Source organism: Macrotis lagotis, chromosome 4 (genome assembly GCF_037893015.1).
Source record: "Macrotis lagotis isolate mMagLag1 chromosome 4, bilby.v1.9.chrom.fasta, whole genome shotgun sequence".
NCBI lineage: Eukaryota > Metazoa > Chordata > Mammalia > Peramelemorphia > Peramelidae > Macrotis > Macrotis lagotis.
In genome coordinates, this window is record NC_133661.1 from 186,585,636 (window position 1) to 186,598,237 (window position 12,602).

General features: G+C 34.9%; 1 protein-coding gene across 2 annotated transcripts in view; it reads right to left on the reverse strand.

Moving 5' to 3' along the window:
- Window positions 1–7,957: 7,957 nt before the first annotated feature.
- LOC141521941 (epididymal secretory protein E3-beta-like) overlaps window positions 7,958–12,602 on the reverse strand; it is a 37,425-nt gene continuing 32,780 nt past the window's right edge. For both annotated transcript variants that reach the window (XM_074234957.1, XM_074234956.1), the window contains exon 2: window positions 7,958–8,569. In XM_074234957.1, coding sequence (XP_074091058.1) covers window positions 8,081–8,551 — 471 coding nt within the window. In that variant the 5' untranslated portion in view covers window positions 8,552–8,569 and the 3' untranslated portion in view covers window positions 7,958–8,080. The remainder of the gene's footprint in view (window positions 8,570–12,602) is intronic.

The window sequence follows — 12,602 nt, forward strand, 5'->3', positions numbered from 1 at the left end:
TTTCCAAAGAGTATTCTCTCTGGCATTTCAGTATGAAAAAGACTATACTCATTCTTCTGGACAATAGTAAATGATTCCATTACTTGGTTTTTCTCATGTTATTTATTACCAAGAGACGATATAATAAGTTTTATAGAAAACTCACCATACAGCCAGAATGACCAGAATTCAAATTCTGTTCTACTTCATAGTAGTTTTCCAACAAGTCACTTAACCTCAGTACCCAAGGCCCTCTTTAAAACTACAAATTGGAGATCTACATTGAAAGGCAGACTTTCCTCACCTATGAATTTCCAGGAACAATGAAATCACAGCTCTGGATACAGAAATTCTAGGCTAATCTTGTCTAATTGAATGCTCTTTTACTTAATTTATATTATTTGAATCATCTTTTGAAATAGAATGTCTTTGATGGGAATTGAAGCCTAATATTAACCCTACAACATACCCAGAAAATGATATGATTAAAGGATGTATGGAATAATGATTATACATGAATATCAGTAGTTTTACAACTGTTTAATTACTCACTACCTCACTATCATCACTGTAGAAAGACAGCACATAATGGTTGTTCTATTTTAATTAATATCTAAATGATAAAAAAAAAGAGATTCAAAGGGTTAAAAAGTAGGAGAAATGTGAAAAGTAATTAGGTAAATTTAGGTTATCTTTGGGGGGGGGAGAAAAATGAATAGGGCAAAAAGGGTGAAGAGTAAAAGGAAGAAAGATCCAGGTTGACATTTCTATTTTAAACAGAGGAAAAAAAGAGAAGTAATTTTTTGAAATCAGTTTGGTCAATAGCATAAATTATGAGAATTGTCCTTAGTGATATGTGAATGGGCAAGTATATTAAAAAGAATAGGAGTAGCACTAGTGAAATAGTGACTATTGTATAGCTTTCCAGACAAAAAAAAAAAGAATATTTTTGAATAGATAAAAATTATCAATTGCAACATAATGTAAAAAATTAGACTCCCCTATAAGAAGGGAAAAAGTTCTTGAATTAAAAGATACTGTTGGGGCAGCTAGGTGGTGCAGTGGATAAAGCACCAGCCTTGGAGTCAGGAGTACCTGGGTTCAAATCCAGTCTCGGACACCTAATAATTACCTAGCTGTGTGGCCTTCGGCAAGCCACTTAACCCTGTTTGCCTTGCAAAAAATAAGTAAGTGAATAAAACTATATGAATTAGCTGGAATTCCTCCTTTTAAAAAAAACAAAATTGTTTTATCACAAATTAAGAAATTTAAACAAAAAAATCAACTTTATAACAAAAGATAACCTTTCAAAGGTCCACATGAGTTTTGTGTGGCATGAATAGTTATAGGGCAGTTAAATGGTGTGAGAAATATGGGGGTGTTTGGGTTCCTCAAGAATGTGAAGGAAGAATTCTTAGTTTACATTGCAGACTGGGGTCTGCCTACATTGTTGCCTATGAGCAGGTATATAAATTAAAGACAAAAGATTGAGCCTCAATCTGATCAAAAACTCAAATTAGGCCAGGTCTGCCTCACATAGTTCTAAGTGAATATAGGGTTTTCAACATCTCCTTTGCACTTGCTCAAGGGGATAGCTGTTCTTGCTCATTAGCATAATGACCAGGAGGAGGAAAATATATGGGGACCAATATATCAATTAGATTGTGACCCCAGCCAGTGATTGGCAAGAAGGGGTAGGAACAAAGCCTTTCTAACTCCATAAAAGAGCTAACATTTCTGGAATTCCTCGCACCTCTCCCACCTTGAGAGAGAGAGAGATGTGGTTTTTTATTAAGATGTCTTAATTTAAAAAAAAACATTTTAATCACTCTGTACTAAGTATTCATGAGCCACTGTTATAAAACAATGATGCGAATAGATAGATTGCTGAGCCTAGAGTCAGGAATGCTTATCTACCTGGGTTCAGATCTGAAATCACAGTTGCTTAGTAACTGTGAGATCCTAGGCAAGTCACTTAATCTTGTTTGTCTCAGTTTCCTCATCTTTAAAATGGAGAAGAAAATGGCAAAGCACTGCAATCAGATATGACTGTAATGATTAAACAAGTGAATTTCAAGAATTTGTGAATGGAAAAATTTCTTTAAGTCAGCTTTGGGTATATAAAACCAACAAATACACATATATCATTACATGTCATGAAACTAAGTATGTAGAAGACATAACAGCTGTACTAGGAAATGCCACCAGTTTAAACCTAACCTCTCAGTGAGGAATTATAAATTCAAGGCTATTTGCATGACTCAGTGCTACTTTCTGGTTGTCATGATGGGAGTTGAAAAGACAAATTAAAAGGGTTGCAAGGGTTTATCTCCTATGCCTCAAGGAAATATATCAACGATTTAGTGGACATTGACTATACTATACTACATCAAGTAGAAAATTAATTTATCTGAGACAAAAGACTAAGGGATTTCCTTTAAGAGTATCATAGATGTTTGGTGTTTGCTATCTTGGAAGATACTGTGAAGCTGTTGAGTATCAATTAGACAAGCACATTTAGTTCAAGAATATCACCCGAAAAGAGGAACACACTTCATGATGGCAGAAATTTCAGTGACAGAGCAAAAGAGAAGAGGAAACCAAAAAACATGTTAGATATTCAGTATAAGACAGCAAGAGCAGTGGTACATAGAGAAACAGAGAACCAAGTTTCCTATCCCCTCCCCTGTTGTAGCATAGGTGGGGTACAGACAAGATTTAGTCCATCATCCCTGGACCACAACAATGAGTTTCACAAGGCAGAGGCTAGTGTGCTTATGTGGAATTTTTTAGTTTCATCTCAATTTTCCAAACAGTATTCTCTCTGGCATTTCAGTATGAAAAAGTCTACACTCATTCTTCTGGACAATAGTAAATGATTCCATTACTTAGTTTTTCTCATGTTATTTATTACCAAGAGGCAATATAATAAATTTTATAGAAAACTCACCTTACAGCCAGAATGACTAGAATTCAAATTCTGTTCTACTTCATAATCAGTTTTGCAACAAGTCACTTAACCTCAGTACCCAAGGCCCTCTCTAATACTCCAAATTGGGGATCTACATTGAAAGGCACATTTTCCTCACCTATGAATTTCCAGGAACAATGAAATCACAGCTCTGGATACAGAAATTCTAGGCTAATCTTGTCTAATTAAATGCTTTTTTACTTAATTTATATTATTTGAATCATCTTTTGAAATAGAATGTCTTTGATGGGAATTGAAGCCTAATATTAACCCTACAACAAACCCAGAAAATGATATGATTAAAGGATGTATGGAATAATGATTATACATGAATATCAGTAGTTTTACAACTGTTTAATTACTCACTACTTCACTATCATCATTGCAGAAAGAGAGCAAATAATGGTTGTACTATTTTAATTAATATCTAAATGATTAAAAAAAGATTGAAAGGGTTTAAAAAGTAGGAGAACTGAGAAAAGTAATTAGGTAAATTTAGGTTATCTTTGGGGGGGGGAGAGAAAAATGAATAGGGCAAAAAGGGTGAAGAGTAAAAGGAAGAATGTTCCAGGGTGATGTTTCTATTTTAAACAGAGGAAAAAAAGAGAAGTAATTTTTTGAAATCAGTTTGGACAATAGCATAAATTATGAGAATTGTGCTTAGTGATGTATCAATTGGCAAGTATATAAAAAAGAATAGGAGTAGCACTAATGAAATAATGACTACTGTATAGCTTTCCAGAGGAAAAAAAAAAGAATATTTTTGAATAGATAAAAATTATCAATTGCAACATAATGTAAAAAGATTAGACTCCCCTATGAAAAGGGAAAAGGGTTTTGAATTAAAAGATACTATTGGGGCAGCTAGGTGGTGCAGTGGATAAAGCACCGGCCTTGGAGTCAGGAGTACCTGGGTTCAAATCCAGTCTCAGACACTTAATAATTACCTAGCCATGTGGCCTTGGGCAAGCCACTTAACCCCGTTTGCCTTGCAAAAACCTAAAAAACAAAACAAAACAAAAATACTATTAAAATATCCGTCTAATGTATAAATGAATCATAAAGAATAAAGGTGAGAGAATGAACTTGCAAAATTCCTTTTGATGACACTAGAAAATCTGGAATTGCAGTGAAGATTTCTGATAAAGTCAATAGATTTCTGATAAAGTCAATTAAAATTGTAATTCACTGAGAGTTTTTTTTTTTTTTAGGTTTTAGCAAGGCAGTGGGCTTAAGTGGCTTGCCCAAGGCCACATGGCTAGGTAATTATTAAGTGTCTGAGACTAGGTACTCATGACTCCAAAGCTGGTGCTTTATCCACTGCACCACCCAACCGCCCCTGAGAGATTTTTTGAAAAGGAAACTATTTCATACTCAAAGTTACCTTCATATAATTAAAGAATTTTTTATTTATTTAAATTAAAGATATGTCTCATGACATAAAATTTAAACTTGCAATAGGAAAGTTAACAGAAATGAAAAGAATTAGTTAGAAAGATAGCAATGATGGGAGATTTTAATACTCAACCAATGAAAAACAAAAATATGAATGAAAAAGAAGATGAAGATTTGGACAGAATATTGACAAAACTGGATTTTTGGTTATAAGAGGAAACCTAAATGGGAAAAGTAGGAATTTTTTTTTCAAATGAAATAGGACATACTACAAAATATTTAATTGTAAAACAAAAAGAAATTCCACATAAATTTCAGAAGGAAGAAATAAACACTACATGTATAAGTCATGATACAATAAAATTATATTCAACAGAGGAAAACATGAACAAAAGATCTGGAGAGAGCTTAACTTCAGATCTTAACTACTCTTTACCTATGTGATACTGACTTTCATTTCTTTAAGCCTCGATTTCTTCATCTGTAAATTAATGAAGTTGGAATCTCTAGATACAAACCAGATCTAAATTATACCCCAAAATCATAATATACTTCCTAAAATAATCACCATTGGAGATCATTAAAGAAATACTATATGAAAACTTATCCAAAGTGATTTAGAGGGGATTTTTGTCTGTGGTTGATATTCTATAAGTCTATATTTCTGGGTTTTTTCCCTTAAATACTTCAAATATAATACCATATTGTCCTTTGCAAAAGTCTGATAAATCTTGGTTTTTTCTTGCGTGAACAAATACAAACAACATTTTCCTAAGCAAATAATGGAATAGTTAAAATTTGTCTTGTTCATCTCTGCTTTGCTTTCCTCCAGCATACAAGACCTTTATAATGCTTCCTATTTTAACAATAAAGACTTTCATTTCTATAATGCTTTAATGTTTTCATAATGCTTTCTGCCCAACAACCCTATGAGGAAAGCTGAATCAAAAATCTCATGTCTCCATAATTTTTCTTCTTTCTTCCTTCTTTTCTCTATCTCTATCAAAACTTAGCTTTTCATAGAACTATGATTTTTAAATATCCCAAACTCTTCAACAGGTAGGATAAAGTGATTTATCCTAACATGTAGCTTGCTAATGAGTCAACCATCCAGTGAGTATATTCTCTTCTTCAACCTCAATATTTTATGATTTTTATTAGTGTGAATATTCCTTATACTGATGTAGATCCCAATTCTTCCACCTTAGATGAATTCTGTGAAGTAGTTGCATTTTTTGAATTTGAACTATTCATATTACAATTATGAAAAATATAGTAAGTGATTCTAGTCCAATAGAAATTCAGTGTTAATTCAAATAGTGCAACAAATTCACATAATATTTGCCATAATTATGACTTAGATTTATATCATAGAATCATAGATTTAAAATTGAAAACTATCTTAAAGGCCATCAAATCCAACTACTTCATTTTACGCAATATAAAACTAAGACAGAGATTTTTCCAGCTGGTAAGTATCTAAGGCAGAATTCGTACCCAAGTATTCCTGATTCCAAGACCAACGATATTAACATCTCACCATCACTTGGTAACCACCTGCTGATGATTAACACTTCCAATGCTGTCTAAGCTAGTTCTTTGTGATTGATAAGCCATTCTTCATCAGACCTATACCTGATTATTTTCAGTTTAGTAAAATAGCTCAGAGCATTCATTCTAGTAATATAGCTTTCTAGATCTCAGGATCAGCTCAGTGCCTCAGTGGGGTATCAAAATTAATTTTGACATTTGTGGAGAATTGCAATGAATTAGACATTGAAAATGCACATTTTTTTTGAGAATCTATGAAAAATTCAAGTGAATGGAAAGATATTTCTGGCTCTGGAATCTTTGGATAGTTCTTGAATACAGTCACCTAGTCTGCTTCTCTCTCTTTTTGTTTTTTAGGTTTTTGCAAGGCAGTGGGGTTAAGTGGCTTGCCCAAGGCCACACAGCTAGGTAATTATTAAGTGTCTGAGGCCGGATTTGAACTCAGGTACTCCAGACTGCAGGGCTGGTGCTCTATCCACTGCACCACCTAGCCTCCCCATAGTCTGCTTCTCTTGAACCTTTGGCAAGCTATTTGGCAAACTTTTATTTTTCTAGGTTTTGTTGTCTTCATTATGTAAATGAGAAGTTTGGCCTAGATGAATTTTAAAGCCTTTTCTATACGTGTGAGATTATTATTTACACTATAAAGAAAGCTACTCAGTCTCAAATTTTTGTTATACTTTATTGTGTCCAAGATTACTATGTGATTTAAAAAACCATTGTCACCCCCATTGGCACCTGAACAGCACTTCTGTCCAGTGTACTATCTTGAAAATTTGGCAGGAAATTAATTATTACCTAGCTCAAATCTTTTTTTTATAAACAAAGGAACAAATATAAAGAGGTTGCAACAGCATAACACAATCAATTCCATTAATATTTGTTGATGGACTTCCATTATCTCCTGAAAACAAAACTCCTTAGCCTTTCTTTCTGGCTCCACTTCTCCCTTATCCATTGCAATAAAAGTGTATTGCTTTTGATATTTTCAAAACATATCCCACAATTTTCTGCTTCTGTAACTTTGTTCATGATGCATTAAATCTGGGACAATATCTGTCTCCCTCCTTCCTCTCCCCAATCCAACACCTCTCTCCATTTCCATCCATTGGCATCTAACAAATCCTTCAAGATCTGATTCAAATGCCTTCTCCTTCATGAAAACTCAACTTTTTCCTGCAGTTATGATATCACTTGAGTGATACTATTTTAGGCTCCTCTTATTATATTAAGGTAGTATGTGACATTTATTTACTATAATTTATATTTTATTTATTTACATACATGTTCCATCTCCTATTTTCATGAGTCTATATATAGGATGATAGATAAAAAAAAAATTGGAAGAGTTCTTAAGAGTTCATCCAATCCAATCTTCTGTTTTTACAAATAAGGAAATTAAATCCCAAATATATTAGTGACTTGCCCAAAATCACACAATTTGAAAGTTCCTGGAAAGATCAGTAGATACACCTAGTCTAACTTCTCATTTTACAGAGAAGGAAACTGAAGTGGAGAGAAATTAAGAGAACTGTCCAAAGGCACACAGCTAGAAAATAACTTATCTGGGATGTAAATCCATATTACAAGGTCAGTGTTCTTTCCACTGTACAATGCTGCCTTGCCTGTAGAATATAACACAAACATGTTTTAAACACATGCACATATTCAAACCTTAAAGTGAAAGGAAGAGCATTTTATTAAATGAAAGGGGAATTATCAGCTCATGAAGATAATTGGGAAAGCCATCTGAAAAAAAAATTTTCTCCTAATCATTTTGCCTTCTCTCCCTCTCCCATCTTTATATGTCCCAGGAAGAAAGATTTGATTAGAACTTGCTGCATTCTTTTTCTTTATGATGGTCTCTACCCAATATCATCTTTATCAGGCCAAAAGTCTGAGGAATGACTCTTAGCTCTTCAGATATCCCTGTTCCTATTCAATCAGGCTTTCAATCCTCTCAGCCTTTGGTTACTAGGGATAGATGTAGGAGGGAAGGGAAATAGGGAAAGAAAATAGGGAAAGAGAGGGTAGGAGGGAAGGGAAATAGAGAAATAGGAGTATGTGATGGCTCAGATTCTTTACTTTGTTGAAAAATAACTACTATTATCAGCAAATTTATCATTGGTCTGGGCAGGAAAACAAAGACCCAATTGGCCAAGAGCCCTAGTTAGCCAGGGAACTTCAGCTTGTGGTATAAGTAGAGACAGTCTCTGAAATTGAAATTTTCTTCTTCATCTTGGTGTCCTCCAGGCTCACAGGGAATCCATTCAAACCACAGTGGAGCTCTACATAGCTATAGCTGCTGATGCCCTTGTAGCCTTGGCCAGACTCCAACTGCTCACAGGTAAGGATTTTCAAGGGTTTCTTGCTCCACACCCGCACATTTTCATAGTGGTCTAACCCATCCCTATGGCATATATCTTCTAACTGGCTCCAAATGGCATAGATGAAGGTATGGGAGGCTTTGCCCTTAAGAGATTCTGTGGCACCCATAAGATCTTCACAGTTCAGCTGGTTGAAATCTAGGCTCAAACTGAGATGGTGTTGCTTCATGAACTCCTCCCACATGAGGTCTTCAGAGCATCCAGGAAGCACCCACAAAAGGAGCAGTATCAACAAGACAGGACCTTTGCCTTTCAGAACAAATGCCATCTTATCCACCAGGACCACCTGCAGCATTTCAAAAGCAAAAGAATCAGACAGTAGATCAGAATATTCTCCTGGGTAATCATTCCACTGGGCCTTTCAAAGCTTTCTGTCTTTTCTCTTACCCCCAACCCAGTAATAACTATTTAATGTATTAGGATCATAACTATGCTTTACTCCCACCAATCTTAGCTGAATAGTTGCCTCATGTCACCACACATGCACACACACACACACACACACACACATACACACACACACACACTAACCCATACTCACATAATACACACACAGACAATTTTGTGTCTTGAGAGAAAGGGAAAAGGAGTAGAATATAAGATCTTTGGAAGGAAAGAAAAGATGACAGAATGGCAGAAACTGAGTCTCTTTCAATGCTTGCTCTTGAGTTCACAAAATAACATTTGAGAAATGGAATAAGTGGGCTTCCATATAGCCTAAGCCCAGTTAATAAACTAGACATACTAATGAGTAGTAAGAAGAAAGAATCAGATATCTCTTTCACCAAAAAGCAGTAAGAGAAAAAACAGTGAGTGATGAGAAATCTAAGTTAAGAGTTTCCACCTGATAGGACACTGGTTCATTGGTAGGTTTGAACACAAGTTGATCTGGAAGATGTCAACCAGCACTCTATGGGAGCAACTGAGGAGTAGGTATGATTCTAAGTACTTGAAATATGTTCCTGGAAATCCTTAGTCTGACATTTGCCTAAAACTTGTTTGGAGGTAGCTTAATGCCCCACCTCCTCAAGAAACTGTGGATGAGCCACCTGTGCAGAAGGTTGTTTAATGCAATTAAATCTAGTCCTTTTGCTTCTATGTTTAAGGATAAAGAACAACATATGGCTTAACCATGTTGAGGTGATTCTTTTGGAACCTAGAATTAAGAATAAAAAATAATCAAAGTCTCCTGATAAATTAAGGCACGAATCTCAGGAGTTTATTTATAACTAGGGATACCTTTACCCCTAACCTAAAAAAATAGAAGTGCTACAACCCACAAAATGTGTAGCACTAGGACACTGAAGTAGTCATCTCTCTGATAGCAACGGGAAACTTCATGGTTACTCTACAGTACCTCTGGAATTGGGTGAAGGACAAAATTTGTATGAACATGAGACACCAGAACCTGTTCCCTATTATTGAATAAAATCAGGCAATGAGAAGCAGTACTCCTAGTTGTTCAAATAAGAAATATGAGCTAAAGTGAATATAAATCCTTAAAAAACGTTTACATAGGGGTGGCTAGGTGGCACAGTGGATAAGAGCACCAGCCCTGGAGTCAAGAGTACCTGAGTTCAAATCTGGCCTCAGACACTTAATAATTACCTAGCTGTGTGGCCTTGGGCAAGCCACTTAACCCCATTTGCTTTAAAAACAATAAAAATAAATTTTAAAAGTTTACATAATATTATTTCATCTAATCATCAGTGAAATCGATGTAAACCTGAAAGCTAGCTAGTGCAAGTAATATTATCTTCATTTTATAGATGAGAAAAAGCTGAAACTTCCCCAAAGTATACAACAATTAAGAAACATAGAATGTAACAACTAGATTCAAATTAGATTAACTAGTCCAATCTATCTCTTAAAAAGGAGAAAATTGTGGTTCAAAGAGATTAAGTGCTTTGTTCAAGGTAACATAACCAGTGGAAAAATGGCAAGACTTGAACTAGAACCCCAGTCTCTGGAAATACCCTGTTCAGGGAATTGAAACTGGAACCCAGGGTTTCAGAGTCTTTCAACTACCACAGTACATTTTTCCTATGATAAAAAAAATGAAAAAGTTGATTAGATTAGAGAGAAGGCTTAGATGAACTGAAAAAAAAATGTAACCCTTAATCAAACTTGTTAAAGTGATAAAGTGAAATCTCACCATTCTATTCTTTTTCCTACCTCCATACAATAATAAATATATGTCAATCACCCAACACTCTATTCCCTTGCTTTTTCTTCTCTCTCAATAATTAAAACCTCTGTTGGAGCCACGATAGCACAAAGACAGAAAGCAGAATATCAAGATTCCACCAAAAAAGTCTGCCAAACATCTAGAAAATGCACCTTAGAAATCTTAGAAGAAAGTCACAATAAATTATTTTCCCAGTCCAAGCCAGCTTTAGGTGAAAGATAATTCTGCAGACACTGAAAATATGGGAAGTTCAGGAGCACACTGTATTCAGAACATGCTAGTATTCAGGAAGGGGCTGTGAAATGGCTCAAGAGGAAGTTCCAGACTCATACTAGAGGCACCACCAGACACACACTGAAGCATTGTGAAAGGAATAGGTACCAACTGGCTACTTTGTTGCTCACTGCCCAGTCCTGGATCACAGATTCGTGATGACCTGAAGAGACCTGCTCTGGAGATGAAGTTCCCAGACTAGGAGTCCATAAGCAGTGTATCCAGAAAGGAGAAAGTTTAGAAACCAGCAACAGCAGTATGGTTCAGATACAAAGAGAAGAGCCGGATTTCAGTTACAACATCTAACCCAGACTGCAGAGGAATAATCAGGGCAGGAATCCCAGATCAAAGGCGAGTCTACAGTTCTGCCATTCTGAACCAAAAGATCTTTCCAGTTGACTGATAAGGGCTCAGGGATTAGCATTCTACTGACATTCTGACTAAAATCTGGGTCAAGAGCTTGAAAAGTTCAGATTGGATGGTGAAAGGTGGGGATGAGAAGTCAGAAATCAGATTGTGCGCAGGATCAAGTTCTTTGGGAGTACTTAAAGTTTGAAGGTTCCCAGACTGGGTTCTAGACTACCACAAAGACAATCCCCAAGAACTCAGCAATGGGACCTCAGACCTTCCCTCCAGAAGTAAACAGAGCCCAGGTCTAACATCAGGTCTGAAGTTAGAAAGTGAGCTGGAAGATTAAGCAAACAAAAAAAAGAATTCCATCATAATGAGATACTGAGGTGGCAAAGAAACATAAAATATTAATGCAGAAGAAAATAATGACTCCAAAACAAGCAAATCTTCAAAGAAAAATCACAATTTGAAATTAAGGGGATAATCATCAATGAAGGATCAGCTGAACAAATGGATATGAATGGAATGGAATGCAGACAGATTTCAGAAAAAAAAACAAGGAAGATTTATATGAATTGATGCTGAGTGAAATGAATGGAACCAGGAGAACATTGCACACATTCACAGCATCATTGTGTAATGATCAACTATGATAGACAGTTCTTTTCATCATACAATGACCAAAGACAATTCTAAAAGTCTTGTGATGGAAAATGCTATCCATATCCAAAGAATGAACTATGAAGTCTGAATGCAGATCAAACCATAATGTTTTTGCTTTTTAAAATTTTTTTGTGTTTTTTTCCCTTTCTCAAGGTTTTTTACCTTTTATTCTGATTCTTCTTTTACAACATGACTAATATGGAAATAGGTTTTGTACATGTATAACTTATATTGGATTACTTGCTGTCATAGGGAGAGGAGAGGAAAGGAAAGAAGGCAGAAAAATATAGAACTCAAAATCTTACAAAAGATGAATGTTGAAAATTATCTTTTCATATAATTGGAAAAAAATAAAATTTCAAAAAGAAAAATCAGTTTGGGTGAAAAATCAGTAAGAATTCTTGGATTATATTAATCAAAGAGAGTTTTTTTTTAATTTATAAACTATTTTCTCATGAAATGAGAGTGCTTGAAGGAAAAATGGAAGAAAAAGAAAGCTATAGAAGAAAGTAGAAAGGGCAGAAGAGTTAAAAAAAATTGCTAAGCAACAAAACCCTGAAATTTAGAATGTACCAAACAAAAATCAACAACTTCATGAGGCAAACAAAAAATTTATAATAAAATCAAAAGTCTGAAACACTAGAAGAATATGTAAGGTCTCTCATAGCAAAAACAACTGCCCTGAAAGAAAGATAAGAAAAAAAAATTAAGAATCATTGGACTACCTGAATGCCATGATCAAGAAAATAATGAGCCTAGAAATCATTTTTCAAGAAAACTGCAAAGAACCAGAGAGCAAAACAGAATTCAGAAGTCACCTTCTGAAAGAAAGTCCAAATAAAAA